The following is an 18374-nucleotide window of genomic DNA, read 5'->3' as shown; positions in this document are numbered from 1 at the left end:
AGAGTTGACTGAATATGTATACTAATGCCACCTAGTACCACACATGTGCTGCTTGGGCCAATAGGAGCTCGCCACGATGTTAAATCCACTCGCCCCGGGCGTGCAAATGTATAGGTTTGTCGAACACTGTATATATATATATATACAGTGTTCGACAAACCTATACATTTGCTCACCCCGGGCGAGTGGATTTAACCCCCGGGCGAGTAAATATTGGCCTAAGCAGCACACGTTTGGTACTAGGTGGCGAGTAGATTTTTATGTGTGGCGAGTAGATTTTTTGGTGATTTGTCAACCACTGTATATATATATATATATATATATATATATATATACAGTGTTCGACAAACCTATACATTTACTCACCCCGGGCGAGTGGATTTAACCCCTGGGCGAGTAAATATTGGCCCAAGCAGCACAAGTTTGGTACTAGGTGGCGAGTAGATTTTTTTGTGTGGCGAGTAGATTTTTTGGTGATTTGTCAACCACTGTATATATATATATATATATATATAAGGAAAAAAAGAGAGGAGAGAGCGCACGCCCATAGCGTAAAATTGTATATTTAATGAGGGGAAGGGGGAGGGGGGGTACAAAATGCACTTACAAAAGTACAATAAAATCAAGCATATGTGATAATAATCACCACCATCCGGTGCAGAATAAATGAGTTCTTCAGTATTAGGCGATACCTTTTTTATTGGACTAACAATTTATGTCATAGGACAAGCTTTCGAGAGTTCTCCTCTCTTCTTCAGGTCAAGCAATACTGATATACAAAGGATTCTATGGCTAAAACAGTGTAGAGAAACAAAACAAAAACAAAAAACAACAGATATGTACTGTAGATAAGGTAGGGTGTTAAAAGTGTTTGAAGCCAGGGGACGGTGACAAGGGAAGGTGGGGAGGGGGAGGGATGCTGGGGGGGGGGGGGGGGGAGAGAGTGTTGATAAGAATGGAGGCAAGCAGGATAATTACAAACAATTTTGATAGGGTGTGAGAAAACCCATGTCCGCATTAAGTCCTTTGGTTTTGGTGTCAAAGAGTCTTATCATTCTGAGTTCAAATGGACTAACACGGCTATTTTCTGAGATGATAGATATATATATATATCTCATCTATATCTATCATGTCCCTTGTTCTCTTGATCGGCACTATCACAGTAAATAACCCCATTAAAGTACAACACATGCCTACATATACCAGTTTGAAATCTATTCAATCATCCTGTTGCTGCAAAACAAACTGCATATCTGGGCAAGCTTTTGGGAATTGTCATTTCCCTAAAATATTTTTTTTCTATTATTTTTGTGGTATTTTGTATATTTTCACATCAATAGTTAGAGGGAGACTTCACAAAGTGATTTATCTTGTGTTTGAAAAGATTTGTTTTTGACTAAAGCTTTTCTCATATTAGAGCAGTTATAGGGTCCACCCCTGTGTGGATTCTTTGGTGTATAACAAGATGTGATTTGCGAAAGAAGCTTTTCTCACATTCAGAGCAGTTATGGGGTCTCACACCTGTGTGGAGTTTCTGGTGTATAACAAGACTCGATTTAAGCCCGAAGCTTTTAGCACATTCAGAGCAGTTATAAGGTTTCAACCCTGTATGGATTATTTGGTGTGTAGCAAGTGTAGATTTATAACGGAAGCTTTCCCCACATTCAGAGCAGTTATAGGGTGTCACACCTGTGTGGATTCTTTGATGTTTATCAAGATTAGATTTGTGACTGAAGCTTTTCTCACATTCAGAGCAGTTATACGGTCTCACCCCTGTGTGGAGTTTTTGGTGTTTAACAAGACTTGATTTAAGGCCAAAGTTTTTCCCACATTCAGAGCAGTTATAAGACTTCACCCCTGTGTGGATTATTTGGTGTGTAACAAGTTTATATTTCTGACTGAAGCTTTTCTCACATTCAGAGCAGTTATAGGGTGTCACACCTGTGTGGATTCTTTGATGTTGAAAAAGATTAGATTTGTGATTGAAGCTTTTCTCACATTCAGAGCAGTTATAGGGTCTCACCCCCGTGTGGATTCTTTGGTGTATAACAAGATCTGAGTTCTGAATGAAGCTTTTTCCACATTCAGAGCAGTTATAGGATTTTTTCCCTGTATGGATTATTTGCTGTATAACATCACTGCATTTCCCACTGTAGGTTTTCATGTCCCTGCTCTTTAAATACTCTTTGTCTTCTCTGGTATTGTGGTGTCTGTAAATTTAGTAAAATGTTGATGTATGGGAATGCTCTGCCGAGTTTCTTGTAATCTTCTTCCAGTTCTCATACAGACTTATGCAATGTTGAAGTCCTTAAAACATATTTCCATTAACACCTCTGTAATTTATGATGGTTGGGACATTTCTTATCTTGCTTCTTGTTCACAGATCAGTCATGTGCTGCAGATAATCTGTGGTGAGAAAATGTATTAATGTAACATGGCAATGCAACAAAGTACATTTGGATGAGAAAGACAAATATTCACTGAGTTTGACCCTTATAAAATTCTACTTGTTTAAAACCAGAGACAGAACATGAAACACAGACAGAGCTCAGTGCACATCCAGTGAAACTTATACACGGTACAGTGTTTAAATATATATGTATAGATATCTATTAAATAAAATGGTCTTTTAGTTTAACATTTTGGCCAAAGTGTTGTAAGCCCTTGAGCCACTACACGGCAGACCACATCTCAAGGGTAAAGTGATACAAAAGTGTAATCTGCGCTCATAAGTGGTTAAAAAGTGATTAGTGATATTGTGACCCTTTTAAGGAAATAAAAACGACCTGATTAGGATGAGGCTTGTGCCGCTGTTCTTGTGGGATGGCTCAGCACTCCAAACTAGTACAAAACAAGAGAAAAAAAACAGCGCAAAAAAACCTCATAGTGTAGTATATTCAAAAATGATTTTATATAACAAAGATGAGTATTGCACGTACATCAAGATAAAAAATACACAGCATGACATGTTAGGGACATGTTACCACTCGGCGGGACAGCAGCGCACGAACACGGTGTAAGGACTTGGAAATCTTTCCTCCGGTGGCAGGGGCCCAGGATCGAAGAGACCAGCTCGAAGTCGAAATTCCTTCCTTAGCACTGGGGATACCGCTGCCGTCGATTCAGAGGAGGTGTTCTCCTGATCAGTTCCGGGTTAGTCCGCGTGTGCGTATGACGTCATCAAGTGGCGTCTCTCTACCGTTCACGTCGCGCTGGAAAGTTAACCAGACAGGCGAAAGTCCCAAACACTGCTGTGTAATCAGGAAATGCCTCAGTGGGTAAAAGAAATAAAGGATCGCGCCCTCTCCTACGCGTTTCGTATCGAAATACTTCTTCAGGGAATGTTGGAGGAAGTTCCGGGGGCGCTTCATATACCCTCAGCTCTCCCGTGATTGGCTGCACTGAATCAACTCAACTCCCCACACCTGGAGAGACGTAAACCCATCCAGTGGTGGGTCAGAATTAAGACAGGCGGCCCCTCACTTGGAGATATGAGGGGTTAACATAAAACATTTAACATTACTAAGTCACAATTTTATTTAAACATCACAAGGCGACAAAGAATGCTCTAAAAATAAAGAGACAAAAATTAGTAACATTCCAATACATAATAAATACACAGAATACTGCTACCTAATGTTAAATGTTCAAATGATATGGTCTAGGTCTAAAAAACAACGCATAGACAATTCAGTGTATAGAGAGAAGAGATTAAAAATAGATTAAGTACACAAATAAAATTCTAATAATCACTGGTAAAAATAATAATAATGAAATGCTTGGATGGAGATCAAAATAAAGACCAAACGTCAATTTCCTCATTTAAACCCAGTGGGGACAGAGTCTGTAGTTTGTAAATCCACAGGCTTTCTTGCTTGGATAGCTTTTTATCCCTGTCCCCACCACGTCTCCCCGGCGAAAGCCTGTGGATTTACAAACTACAGACTCTGCCCCCACTGGGTTTAAATGAGGAGATTGACGTTTGGTCTTTATCCTAATTTTGGAACCTTTAGTTCTAAATACTGACTGTTCCAAATTGGAATGCGAACTTAAGATGATTCTAGAGTCAACGACGGAGGAAATTATGCTAAATAAGCAAAAGAAATTTTATCGTGACAAACACGACTATGATAATGGTCGACAAAAAGATTGGAATAGATCAGAAAGAGAAAAGGGCAATGTTTCTAATGGCCAAAATCCCCCTAATAAATACTGTATCAAGGTGTACAACATCAAAAGAAAAAAAGGGAAAATAGTCTTCGCTTTGAAGGAGAAAGGGGCCAAAAGGAACAGCCTAAAGACAATCGTAAGTCTTATAAAAACTATCCCAAAAAAACACAAGACAAACAGTATAGGAGTTATAAAAGGAGAGATAGCTCTAACAACAGATCAGAGTACACCTATAAGGAAACACATGGTAAAGACACATACCCTAAAGACAAACATTATGAACATAAGAGGGCCAATACACCCCCTAGGAAGGACTCTGAGCAGCAATCTCCCAAAAAATCCCGTTTTCTGGAGGAACTCAAGTTACGATACTTGGGCCCAACAGAAAAAGGGAGCACTGTCAGAGAAAGAGAAAAAGAATCTAGAGACTCCCAGGTCACAGAAAAGACACCATTCACCAGAAGAAGAACAAGAGGGGGGAGTAAGACCAAAGCAAAGAAGGGAATCAAACTAGATAATAACGAATCTTTTAAAGGCATTTTTAATCTATCCAAAATAGATTTGACTTTATGTCAAAAGTTGGTCCTCAGCAAAGGTCTTAAATTTTCCCAATCAAGTGGTCCCAATGGGTTTCAGTTATTTACTGATTTGCATAAATTTACTAGGAACCTGACACTGAAGAGACATTTCCTTAAAAAAGAAATAGGAACCGATTCAAACGATCCAGTTCTGAATTCGGACTCTATTGATGAGGATCCAAATTTGACATTTTGTCAACACAGCAATTTTAAGCCACCATCTAGGTTTTATCCTGCCCATAGCAAAGGGAGTTTTATTGATTCGTTTTTTAATGTAGTGAACAATGAGTTCACATCACTGGTAAAGAATTTTAAATCATCAGATATTCCACATAATCTTAGCTATAATGAACATTTAGCCTTAAAAGAACTACAGGATAGGAAGGATCTGATCATAAGACAAGCAGATAAAGGTGGAGGAGTAGTTCTCCAGAATGGTGAGGATTACGAAACTGAGGCGATGCGTATACTGAACGATTCTGTTAACTATGGCAAACTCAGTCAGGATCCGACTAAACGATTTGTCTTAGAGCTACAGGGCCTCCTCGATGAGGCTGTTGAGTCCACAGTGATAACCAAATCAGAATACCAATTTTTAAATGTTTTATTTCCCACCATACCGGTATATTATCATCTTCCTAAGATAATCAATCAATCAATCGATCCACCGGGTAGACCTATAATCTCCGGAATTGGGTCTTTAACATCAAATTTGTCGCAGTATGTAGATTTTTTTCTACAAAAATATGTGAAAACACTGCCATCGTACATCAAAGACACCACTGCTGTTTTAAATTTGGTCAAAATAATTAAATGGCAAGATGGTTACAGATGGGCAACATTTGATGTTCAATCCCTTTATACATGTATTCCCCATGATAAAGGGATTGGGGCAATTAAGGAGATATTAACAAAAGATATAGAACTCCGCCCACTAAATTGTGATTTCATTATCGATGCCATCAGCTTTATTTTGTCACACAACTACTTTCTATTTTTGAATCAATTTTATATACAGTTGTGTGGCACAGCCATGGGGACACGTTTTGCCCCCAGTTATGCTAACATATACATGGGGGTATGGGAAGATAACTTTATATGGCATAATAGCCCATTTGCGGATAGGTTTATTGTATGGCAGAGATATATCGACGATGTCCTGTGTATCTCGGAGGGTGATGATACTTTGGAGCTCTTTAAGGTCTATCTGAATAATAATAATTTCAATTTGAAATTCACTTCTGAGACTAACACAAATCAGATAGATTTTCTAGATCTTAGTTTGGTATCTAGAACTGGTGAAAATATCAATACCAAAACCTATTTCAAAAAAGTGGACACCAACAGTTTTTTATTGTCATCCAGCAATCATAAAAGATCCTGGATTGACAATATACCCCTGAGTCAGTTTATGCATATTAAACGCAATTATAGTCTTCAAACTGACTTTGAAGTCCAATCGGCCTCTCTTTTTGAGAGGTTTATTGAACGAGGGTACGACAAGGCCCTGTTGCTCAGCTCTCTAGAGAAAGTTGACAAAATGGAGAGGGATTCTTTATTAATTCAGAAAAAAACGAATAATTAATGAGGACACTGGTGACAAACTAAAAGTACCATTTATTACAGAATTTAGTTCAGTTAGCACTAGCATTCAAAAAATAATTAACAAGAACTGGAATATTTTATGTAATGATCCGATTCGGGGTCCCTCTCTCCACCAAAAACCCAGCTTTATTTACCGTAGGGCCAAGACCTTGAAACACTACCTAGCACCAAGTGACATTGGGTCTCCAATAAGTACATCTTTAGAGATTCCTTGGATGCCTTGTAAACCCAACGGTAATTACTGCTGTGGGAAATGTAAAGCTTGCAAAATGTTAAATACAGAGCGTAAAAAATTTCAATCAAATACCACTAAATAAAATGTTATTGACAAAGATTGCATATCCTGTAAATCAACATATGTGGTCTATTTGTTACAATGCCCCTGTGGGTATCAGTATGTTGGGCTGACCAAAAGATTCTTGAGAGTTAGAATTTTAGAACACGCTAGAAACATTAAGATAGGGTTTGAACAACATAGCGTGTCTAGACACTTTAAGTCAAAACACAATTGTGACCCCTCGCTATTAACATACATAGGTATCCAAACTGTCTCGTCGGGGAGACGTGGTGGGGACAGGGATAAAAAGCTATCCAAGCAAGAAAGCCTGTGGATTTACAAACTACAGACTCTGTCCCCACTGGGTTTAAATGAGGAGATTGACGCTTGGTCTTTATTTTGATCTCCATCCAAGCATTTCATTATTATTATTTTTACCAGTGATTATTAGAATTTTATTTGTGTACTTAATCTATTTTTAATCTCTTCTCTCTATACACTGCGTTGTTTTTTAGACCTAGACCATATCATTTGAACATTTAACATTAGGTAGCAGTATTCTGTGTATTTATTATGTATTGGAATGTTACTAATTTTTCGTCTCCATTTTTAGAGCACTCTTTGTCGCCTTGTGATGTTTAAATAAAATTGTGACTTAGTAATGTTAAATGTTTTATGTTAACCCCTCATATCTCCAGGTGAGGGGCCGCCTGTCTTAATTCTGACCCACCACTGGATGGGTTTACGTCTCTCCAGGTGTGGGGAGTTGAGTTGATTCAGTGCGGCCAATCACGGGAGAGCTGAGGGTATATGAAGCGCCCCCGGAACTTCCTCCAACATTCCCTGAAGAAGTATTTCGATACGAAACGCGCAGGAGAGGGCGCGTTCCTTTATTTCTTTTACCCCCTGAGGCATTTCCTGATTGCACAGCAGTGTTTGGGACTTTCGCCTGTCTGGTTAACTATCCAGCGCGGCGCGACGCGGACGGTAGAGAGACGCCACTTGACGTCATACGCACACGCGGACTAACCCGGAACTAATCAGGAGAACACCTCCTCTGAATCGACGGCAGCGGTATCCCCAGTGCTAAGGAAGGAATTTCGACTTCGAGCTGGTCTCTTCGATCCTGGGCCCCTGCCACCGGAGGAAGGATATCCAAGTCCTTACACCGTGTTCGTGCGCTGCTGTCCCGCCGAGTGGTAACATGTCCCTAACATGTCATGCTGTGTATTTTTTATCTTGATGTACGTGCAATACTCACCTTTGTTATATAAAATTATTTTTTAATATACTACACTGAGGTTTTTTTGCGCTGTTTTTTTTCCTCTTGTTTTCACATCTCAAGGGTACCTAACACTAATATAAATTCTTGATTTATAATAAATCTGTCAAAATTAGTTGCATAATTCTAAGTCTGATTGAAGCTCTTATTAACCTGTACATTACCAGGAAAAGCACTCTGTGTTAGATTTGTCACAATCAAACTGCAAGCAAGCAAGTTCCCCTGAGAATGGGAGATGCAATGGAGTGAGCTTTTAACCATTTAAATGTGGGAGGGGGTTTAATATGAGCTTGTATGTTTTACAATTCTTGTTCAGCTAGTCTTAGCTGATTGGAGGGTGGCTCCTCCTACCTAGTTGAAGTTCACCCCCTCCCACATTTAAATGGTTAAAAGCTCACTCCATTGCATCTGCCACTCTCAGGGGAACTTGCTTGCTTGCAGTTTGATTGTGACAAATCTAATACAGAGTGCTTTTCCTGGTAATGTACAGGTTAATAAGAGCTTCAATCAGACTTAGAACTATGCAACTAATTTTGACAGATTTATTATAAATCAAGAATTTATATTAGTGTTAGGTACCCTTGAGATGTGGTCTGCCGTGTAGTGGCTCAAGGGCTTACAACACGTTGGCCAAAATGTTAAACTAAAAGACCATTTTATTTAATAGATATCTATACATATATATTTAGGCACTGTACCGTGTATAAGTTTCACTGGATGTGCACTGAGCTCTGTCTGTGTTTCATGTTCTGTCTCTGGTTTTAAATAGATATTGCCATGCTCAGTAGCACTCCTTTGTGATACATATGCTTATAAATATGTTGTGGTTATTTTGGGGGTTCAATATGAGCTTGTAGGTGTCCTGTATGTTTTAAAATTCTACTTGTGCCAGATACAGAATCATAATTAAAGTTATATTTACAATGTAACTAGAATAGAACAATCACCCAGAGGAAAGCAAAGAAACACCCAAATAAATCATTTTACATTTTTGTCTCATACGTGGAAATAAATATTTCCTCTATTGTTGCACCAAGTCTCAAAAATGACCGGGTAACCGAAAAACAAAACAAAAAAACGGCCTGGTAGTTGTGACTTGCCAGTGGCGGAGGGTGTGAGGACTGCGGCAGAGGGTGAGGAAGACCACGGCAAAATCCTGGTGGCAGTGGGAGCAGCGGAAGACATCCATCAGGCAGTGGCAGCAGAGGCCGTTACTGCTCCCGCGGCTGAAGACATCCTTCACAGCCGGTGCTAGCAAGTGACCGGAGCATAAGCATTACTATTGGACAGCCGGAGGGGAGCACTTCGACTTCCATGCCGCTCCTCACCAGTTGTCCTATAGTAACGCTCCTGCTCTGGTCACGTATTCCTCTGTTCCCACCGGCACCGGCTGTGAAGGATGACTTCAGCTGCTCCCACCGGCTGAAGAGTGACGTCCTCTGCTGCCAGCGCCTGATGGATGTCGTCTGCTGCTCCCACCGCCACCAGCATGTCACCGTGGTCTTCCTCACCCTCCGTCGCCAGCTGCAGGTGTCTTCTGCTGATCTGCTCCTGCCGTTCTCCAAGAGGAGGACGAAGGGAGCAGAGCAAAACGGAAATTACCTGGCACCGGGTTCCATCCCCTTAGCGCGGGGTCTGGGTAATTTCCAGGTACTGAAAATATGGGCAGGAATGCCAGGTACTGGGTAATATATTTATCATTATTTACTAGTAAAGCGCCAACATATTCTGAAGTGTGGTACAATGGGGTACATTTTGTTATGTATATTACATAATCAGTTACATACAAGTAAGGACAAATATGCACAAACAGATACAAAGAAGTAATGAGGGCCCTGCTCATGAGAGCTTACAATCTAGAGGGAATGAGGGACAATGTTCAATCAAGAGGTATCTGGCTGAAACTGAAATCTTAAGTCTGGGTCTAAGCCCCAACTGACTCAGGTCTCGGTGGCATCCATGCTCTGATTAGTTGGCAGCTCTCCTCCATGGATCTCGGCCTCCACCAGAAACTATGTAAAGAGCTGCCGATTTCACTTCCAGAGCTCAGTCTGATCCTGACGTGGAGGTGAACTAAGCAGTGTGCTCTGCGGCTGTGCCGGAGACACCTGAAAACGAGACTGGGAGCCTAACCAAGCGGGAGATTTTAAAATGCTCTGTCGTGAATTGCAGAGAGGTCTGGGCAGTCTCGATCTCCACAGGAGTGGAAGCAAAACCCGGGTAAACATTGGAATTGGCGCCTGGCACCCAGGTAGCTGGGATTCCCCCCGTATTCCTTGTCTCAGTGAGTAAAAGATCTGTTTGTGATTTTGTGCAGTGCTTACTGGCTGCGGCTGGAATAAATACTCTTTATTGAAATGCTTTGTCCTGTCTGGTGCCTTGATCCGGGTGTTCTGGTCTCCTGTCACAGCTAGGGTTTTACATTTAATTCTAGACGCTATGCAAAGCAAGAAGGAAACGGAGGAGGAGGGGGGCGACTTCCATTTTAGTAGTGTCTCCAGTTGTATGTATCCCCTCAAACCTTTCTCCAATTAAATTAGGGAGAAATGCCTGTGCTGCAAATGGAGCACACCCGAGGCCGCGCTTATAGTGCTGGTGACGGCGACGCGACAGATGACGTCACCTGTCGCCACCCGCGAAAGTTATAATTTTACTTTCAGCGACGTCGCTAGCGACAGCGTCATTGATTGTTTCAGAGACAGTAACATGTGGCGCCGGTCTCTGAAAAATCTGATTTACCCGGCTTCCAAATTTTGGGTTGCGATGTCACTCCATGGACGGAGTCAATTGTTTTGTTTTGGAGCGACATCGCCGTGCCGGGCACTCTAAGCGCAGCCTAAGGTAGCTTTGGAGACATGCTAATAGATGTGCAAAGTATATTTAAGTAAGTCCCATCCCACAATTCCTAAAATGATTTCCATGCCAACTATATAAAGTTGATGAGCCTAAAAACAAGATTAGTGACTGGAATGGTGTCAGACCCAAAAGGACTAGAACCCACAACCACTGCTTTTCTTGGCAGCAGATCTAGCAGTGTGAGATAAACCAGCTAATGGGTAGCACTACTGTAACAGCATACTTAGTTTTGAGTTATACTTCTAATTTAGTGCTCACTCATATGTATAAAGCACTTTTCTCCTTTGTCCCAGAGGGATAGAAATGTGTGTGTAAGAAACAATATGCACGCCCCCATAGTGTAATAAAAAGAAGGGGGAGGGAAACAAGTGCACTCATAAGGGAAGGAAATGAAAAGGCTTTTGTGACAATCACCAGCCAGCAATCCCATTGGTATAAACCTCAGTCCTGGCAGTCCTCTCATGAGGGATAGTAGAACAGGTCCGCTGAGGACTGAATCTAGCAAAGTCCTGAGTGAAAGGAAAGTCCTTGATTAGAGGAGATTCAAAATCTAGCGGCCAAAAACACACGGAGCATCATCATAGAAAATGGTTAAATAATGTCCCTCTCGGCCAATTTCACCGGATCAGGAGAAATTGTTCTTGTGAAAGGGACTTTCTTTCACAATCTAAAGCTTTGAGTAAGAAGTTTACAGATAAGGGGTATGATGGACAATTGGTCCTAAACTCCCTGAGTAAGGGCCAAGCTATGAACCGATCTGCCTTAGTAGCTGATTCCAGGGCCAAAATAATTAGGAAGCAAAATTCTGATTATAACCAGAGTCAAGGAAGTAAAAGATTTGGGGCTCCAAAGTTTATTACTACATTTAATAAATCATACAGTATAAGTCCATTTAGAAGATTCTAAACAAGCACTGGAATATTCTTATGTGTGTGACGGGTGGGGGTAATTACGTTATCTAATAAAGGTTAAGCCCTCTGGTTACCCCTGAACCCGTGGGGTCCCTGGTAGCTACATAAGCACCATAAGCCAGGGATAATACATGTGGAAAATAATGTGACCCCTGCTTTTTTCTGTTTTCATGTTTCCTTGGCCCTAGAACTATGAGATGTATTGGGCATCAGTGTGACGTTAAGGGGGTAACCAGGCTCTCAATAAAGGTCAAGCCCATTCATGGTTACTCCTGATCCGTACATATATAAGGGTTCAAGAGAGTTAGCTCCTGGACCAAGTAACATTGCATCTTTCAATGCATGACTTGTAATAAAGATATTTTTTGTGTTTTTATCTTTCCGGGCATGTTAGTGAGCAGGGATTGCTAGGGCACGAGTTTCAAGGGGGTATTTGCTGAGGAATTGTTGTCAGAATGTGCATAGGTAGTTGGGTTCCAAAGTTGTCGGTTCCCCTAAAAATGTACCCGGTAAGCATGCCTGATACCTGGATACATATAGGCACATTGTCCCGGCAATATCTCCCCTCGAAAACGCTTGCGCGACTCACAGCTAGGGTTCCCTGCTTCAGCATAGCCCAGAAAGGTAAATGAGGCACAGGGATGAAAAAGTGTCCCTGTAGCTGAGGGGATCCATAGGTAACAGGGGTACCCCCAACCAGGTTAAGAAGCGTGAACCTCACACAGGCAAAGTTTTCTATTTTTATTTCAATACCAAGTTTGTTTCATTACAGTTATTCTTATAATACACTACTACATTTGTTACAAAAGTGCCCCTGCTTTTTTGTGTTTTGTCTTGTGATCCGTTCTCTGATTGGTCGCCAGCTCCTTCTCCATGTTGGACATAGAACACAGAGGTCTATAAAAGGGGACTGGCCAATCAGAGAATCAGACGATCTTGTGACTTGAGTCGGTGAGGCGCTGGCAGGATTTTCAAAGTTGCTCTGTTGCGAATAGCAGAGCAACCGGCTTCAGTTTTGTAGCTGGGAAAACCTGCCCAGCTGAGACTAAGGGCCTCATGCAGAGAGCAGCGGTGGAATTAATTGGAGAAAGAAAAAAATAGTACCTTTTTTGGCGTGATTTAACCTCCATATGCAGAAAGGTCATAAAACTGCATTTAAAATCCTGTCTGCATATGGAGAGTTTCAACCGGCGATATGAGCGCTGTTGAAACTTGTTGCAAAAAAATCGCGTTTTTTTTTCTTCCCCCACCGAGCTCCAGCTTCTTGCCAACTTTTTTTGGCGTGAACAGCCGCTAGATGGCGTTCGCGCCTCTCTGAATACGGCCGTTTTCAACAATGGAGAGATTTAGGTTCTCGCCAGCCGCGCGGCGAGATTTGCAAAAAAAAAAAAAAAATGGCGCTTCTTTCAAAACTCGCCATTACGTGCCTTTCTAAAGGCAGATTTCGGCAAAAAATGCCGCTTTTCCTGTTAGCGCTGCTCTCTGCATGAGGCCCTAAGTCATACACTGGGACCAAGTTCTCAGAACAGAACGAAGTGGCCGCGGTTGTGCAGTCTCCCCAAAAAGAGTACCACGTATCCCGGGATCAGGTACTGGTCAGGGTAAGCCTTCCGAAGCAGGGGCCCTGCACCTATTTGAGGCTAGTTTTCACCCCCAGACACCCAGTAAATGTATATTCTTCCTGCATTTTGTGTATTCATTGTGTGTCCGCGGATTTCACCCGAATAACCCTCGTTTTATTCCACTACCTTGTTTTGCCTAGTGAATGATCCCAGAAGGGAAAAAGTGTTAAAAGTGCTGGTCGCCGTGACACTAACAATAAAGTACAATGGGGTACTAAGAAAGAGAATTCCACGTGTTGTCTTGATGAATTGATTCAAATGTTAACTTTTAATGGGCATAATATTAAAATAAAGCGTAAAGTTTAAAAATAAACATCTTGTAGGGTGTTCTATGAATTGGTATCACAGGGCACTTCTGTGAGTGCTAACCAGGAGTATCAGGAAATAGAAGACTGTGTAGTGTTGACTAGGTATAAAGACAATAATACCAGTACCATGCACAGTGTAGCTATACTAAGGCCTCGGACATGGTTGCGCCAACCGCGCGGAGGCGTCCACACGGGGCGCGATCACATTGCCTACAGGCATTGATGTCAGTCAGACCGCGCGGGCGCAAGCAGGAGGGGGCATGAGTTGCTCAAGAAAACAGTTGAAACTGATTTCTTGGCACGATGTGCAGGTCAAGTGACCAGTTCGCCCAATGAGGGCAAACCAGCTCCGTAACACCCCTAGGCACGCCCCCCACGGTGCGTCCACCATGGCCAAAAAATGCACCCGCTTCACGCAGGTGACGTCACAGCCTTCGCACCCCTCCACGCTGGAGAAGGCAGTGTGGCCTTAGCCTAAGTTTCTTGCTACGCTACGATCCTTACTAATGTTAGTAAACAGGTGTAACGATATATATTGCGACACATTGTTATACTGTGTGTGGAGACCCTGAGTAGCACCGTCAGCATACTGCGGTATCCTTGGGGTTAATAGACTCCTGTGCGTTAAGGGCTCCTGATTATGCACCTATGAGCTGAAGGTTATATAAAAGGGATAACACTTTGGAGCTACGTGTCCAAGTGTATGTATACAGTTAGCCTTTGGTCAGTGTGTGGCAATAATTGATCACCACATGAATCAAAGACATGAATCAAAAAACCTGTTGCCTCCCTGTGATGTGACAGGGCTCTATGTGAGTAACCTGCCAATTGGATACTTGGGTGTAAATAACCTCAGTTTTGCTCCAAAAAAAAGAAGTCTATATAAGCCTGGCACCGTTTGTATGGTAAGTGCCCAGAATAGCTGCAGTGTGTGCAGAGATTCTTTCACGGGCGCACAACTAACACATTACTTATAACCAAGGTAAGTAGTACAAATATACCTGAAAAATCCGTTCCTAAATCAGCTCTACAGATTTCCGTAACTTAGTTGTGAGCTCACCGCCAGTTCTTTCATTTGAAAGCAGTGTGTCACAATGGGCATATCGGGAGCAGACGGTCCCTGTGGGAACACTGATCTGAATAATGTTCCCATACATGTAGGTAGTTTTTACCAAACCCTGTTCAGAGCAACAGTGTTAGGCTAAGGCCCTGCTCCCTCAGTCAGCGCGCCCCACTGCAGACAGACGGCGCGCTGACAGGCACAGACCGCGATATGCGGTCTGTAGGGAGCCGAAGCGGGAGTGGGGGCGTGGTTTGAGCGGAGGGACCCGCTACTCTCCCCTCGGGCTCGGTCTCCCGGGCTGCAGGAGGGAGCTGCTGCGGGCTGCTGGAAGGTAAGCAGCTCCCGCTCCCTCCCCCTTCCCCCACAAATGCCCTCCTCACATAAGCTGATATACACACACACACTACCTTGTGGAGGAAGCTGTCCGACAGCTCCCGCTCCCACCGCCGATAGGCTCATCAGCGCACCACGTGACGCGTCACCGCTCGGGATCACAATTTTCTTGCATCCCCTGGCGGTTGACGCGTCACAGCACGTTGTGAGCCGTGCAGCGAGGGGGGACCGGCTAGGAAAGGATACCCCTGCTGGTGAGTAACGAGCGCACCGCCGGCCGCAGCGGGTTCGCAGCCTTAGGGTTTTGATACAGAGATATCTCCACACGCCTGGAACGGGGTCGGCTTAATGGCGTTTTGGCGCCAAGTGGGTGGGGGCGAATGTCATTGTTACTTCCATGTTTTATGCTTGTGCACACTGAGGGGGATCTGACGAAAGGGCGGCTGCCCTGAAACGTTATTTGTTCCTTTAAATACACAAAGTGATGAGTAAGATACTTTCCCAGCAGTACCTGCGCTGGCTCATGTGCTACATACAATTGCTTCCTTGCTGGATAGCTCAGTTGTGGTGTTAATGCCAAGGTCGTGGGTTTGATCCCCACACTGACCATTCTGCAGGTTTCTTTGCATATGTTCTGTGTTTTATAAAAGGTTATGAGGATGTAAAAGTTTAAATTGATAAACATACCATGAATCGCTCCCCAGGGTCTTCTCAATCACGCTGCTCCCTTCCTCCGTTAACATGAGAACACTGAAAAATGTAAGTGATTTATCTTATTATATTGAAATATTAGGAACATTTCGTATGGAGCAGAATAAGTAGCACAGGGAAAATACAAGAAAAGTAAAGTCGATCATGAGAGCAATTGTTCAAAAATGTATCTACATTCTTAAATCATTTTTTCCCCTCTCCATTGTGCCCCCCTCACTGTGCCTCCCTCACTGTGCCTCTCTCTCTGCCCCTCACTGGGTCACTCTCTCTGCCCCTCACTGTGCCTCTCTCTCTGCCCCTCACTGGGTCACTCTCTGCCCCTCACTGGGTCACTCTCTCTCTGCCCCTCACTGGGTCACTCTCTCTGCCCCTCACTGGGTCACTCTCTCTGCCCCTCACTGGGCCCCTCTCTCTGCACTTCACTGGGCCCCTCTCTCTGCGCCTCACTGGGCAGGGCCCTCACTGTCTCTCTCTCACCCCCCCTCACTGTGCCTCTCTCTTTCCCCCCCTCACTGTGCTTCCCTCACCCCCCCTCACTGTGCTTCCCTCACCCCCCCTCACTGTGCTTCTCTCACCCCCCCTCACTGTGCTTCCCTCTCCCCCTCTCACTGTGCATCCCTCACCGTGCTTCCCTCACCCCCCTCACTGTGCCTCTCTCACCCCCCTCACTGTGCCTCTCTCACCCCCCTCACTGTGCCTCTCCCCCTCCCTCACTGTGCCCCTCACCCCCCTCACTGTGCCCCTCTCACCCCCCCTCACTGTAACTCCCCCCCCTCACTGTGCCCCTCTCTGCCCCCCTCACTGTGCCTCTCTCTCCCCCACTCACTGTGCCTCTCTCTCCCCCCTCACTGTGCCTCTCTCCCCCCTCACTGTGTCTCTCTCTCCCCTCCCCCTCACTGTGCCACTCTCTCCCTCACTGTGCCTCTCTCCCCTCCCCCCCACACTGTGCCTCTCTCCCCTCCCCACCACACTGTGCCTCTCTCCCCTCCCCCCACACTGTGCCTCTCTCCCCTCCCCCCACACTGTGCCTCTCTCCCCCCCCCCACTGTGCCTCTCTCCCCCCCACTGTGCCTCTCTCCCCCCCACACTGTGCCTCTCCCCCCCCCACAGTGCCTCTCACACCACCCCCACTGTGCCTCTACCTCTCCCTGTGCCTCTCTCCCCTCTCCTCACTGTGCCCCTCTCTCCCCCCTCTCCTCACTGTGCCTCTCTCCCCCCTCTCCACACTGTGCCTCTCTCCCCCTATCTCCTCTCCTCTCTGTGCCTCTCTCTCCCCCCTCTCCTCTCTGTGCCTATCTCCCCCCTCTCCTCACTGTGCCTCTCCCCCCCCCTCTCCTCACTGTGCCTCTCCCCCCCTTCACTGTGCCTCTCCCCCCCTCACTGTGCCTCTCCCCCCCTCACTGTGCCTCTCCCCCCCTCACTGTGCCTCTCTCCCCCCCTCACTTTGCCTCTCTCCCCCCTCACTTTGCCTCTCTCCCCCCCTCACTTTGCCTCTCTCCCCCCTCACTGTGCCTCTCTCCCCCTCACTGTGCCTCTCTCCACTCCCCACTGTGCCTCTCTCCCCCCCTCACTATGCCCCTCTCTACCCTCCCCCCCCTGTGCCTCCCCCCCCACTGTGCCTCTCTCCCCCCCACTGTGCCTCTCTCTCCCCCCTCCTCACTGTGCCTCTCTCTCCCCCCCTCTCCTCACTGTGCCACTCTCTCCCCCCTCTCCTCACTGTGCCTCTCTCTCCCCCCTCTCCTCACTGTGCCTCTCTCCCCCCCTCTCCTCACTGTGCCTCTCTCCCCCCTCTCCGCACTGTGCCTCTCTCCCCCCTCTCCTCACTGTGCCTCTCCCCCCTCTCCTCACTGTGCCTCTCCCCCCCCTCTCCTCACTGTGCCTCTCCCCCCCCTCTCCTCACTGTGCCTCTCCCCCCCCCCTCTCCTCACTGTGCCTCTCCCCCCCCCTCTCCTCACTGTGCCTCTCCCCCCCCCTCCTCACTGTGCCTCTCCCCCCCCCCTCCTCACTGTGCCTCTCCCCCCCCCCTCCTCACTGTGCCTCTCCCCCCCCCTCCTCACTGTGCCTCTCCCCCCCCTCTCCTCACTGTGCCTCTCCCCCCCTCTCCTCACTGTGCCTCTCTCCCCCCCTCTCCTCACTGTGCCTCTATCCCCCCCTCTCCTCACTGTGCCCCTTATTTCACAGTTATAGAGAGGGGAATGGGATAAGAGGGGGATGGGATAAGAGGGGGGTGGGATAAGAGGGGGGTGGGATAAGAGGGGGGTGGAATAAGAGGGGGATGGGATAAGAGGGGGATGGGATAAGAGGGGGATGGGATAAGAGGGGGATGGGATAAGAGGGGGATGGGATAAGAGGGGGATGGGATAAGAGTGATCACCTGATCTGCTCCCGGGATCACAGACCTAGGTTAGGATCACATATGTGCAGAAGCCAGCATGGTGCTGCCAATGCCATGTCTAATCAGGACACGCCCCCTGTTCACGTCATAGCCTTCTGTCACAGCCAATAGGAGCCTTGCTAGTACTGCACATGCTCACAAGCGCCACTGAAGCCAGAGCCGCCATCTTGGATAAGCGTTATGCCCACACTAAGTAATACAGTTTACTGAGATCCCAAATAGAAGATGTAATAGGGTCCCCTATATGAGCTAATAAGGAAATG

The 18374-nt window shown here is 45.4% G+C and overlaps 1 protein-coding gene across 3 annotated transcripts; it reads right to left on the bottom strand.

Moving 5' to 3' along the window:
- Positions 1–547: 547 nt before the first annotated feature.
- On the bottom strand, positions 548–18233 carry LOC142485936 (uncharacterized). Of its 3 annotated transcripts, XM_075584602.1 has the most exons (4): positions 18091–18233; positions 15693–15755; positions 14611–14729; positions 548–2406 (listed from the first exon to the last, which is right to left on the bottom strand). In XM_075584602.1, exon 4 carries the CDS (start codon positions 2162–2164, stop codon positions 1409–1411), a length of 756 nt encoding a protein of 251 aa, XP_075440717.1. In that variant the 5' UTR covers positions 2165–2406; positions 14611–14729; positions 15693–15755; positions 18091–18233; the 3' UTR covers positions 548–1408. The 3 variants fall into 3 exon arrangements, with proteins under 3 accessions (XP_075440717.1, XP_075440715.1, XP_075440716.1); XM_075584600.1 differs by lacking the exon at positions 14611–14729; XM_075584601.1 differs by lacking the exon at positions 14611–14729 and having other exon boundaries at positions 18116–18213.
- Positions 18234–18374: the final 141 nt, after the last annotated feature.

The sequence above is a fragment of the Ascaphus truei genome, unplaced genomic scaffold (genome assembly GCF_040206685.1).
Source record: "Ascaphus truei isolate aAscTru1 unplaced genomic scaffold, aAscTru1.hap1 HAP1_SCAFFOLD_668, whole genome shotgun sequence".
NCBI lineage: Eukaryota > Metazoa > Chordata > Amphibia > Anura > Ascaphidae > Ascaphus > Ascaphus truei.
The sequence above is the reverse complement of the archived record's forward strand: the minus strand, read 5'-3'. Positions and strand labels throughout refer to the sequence as shown.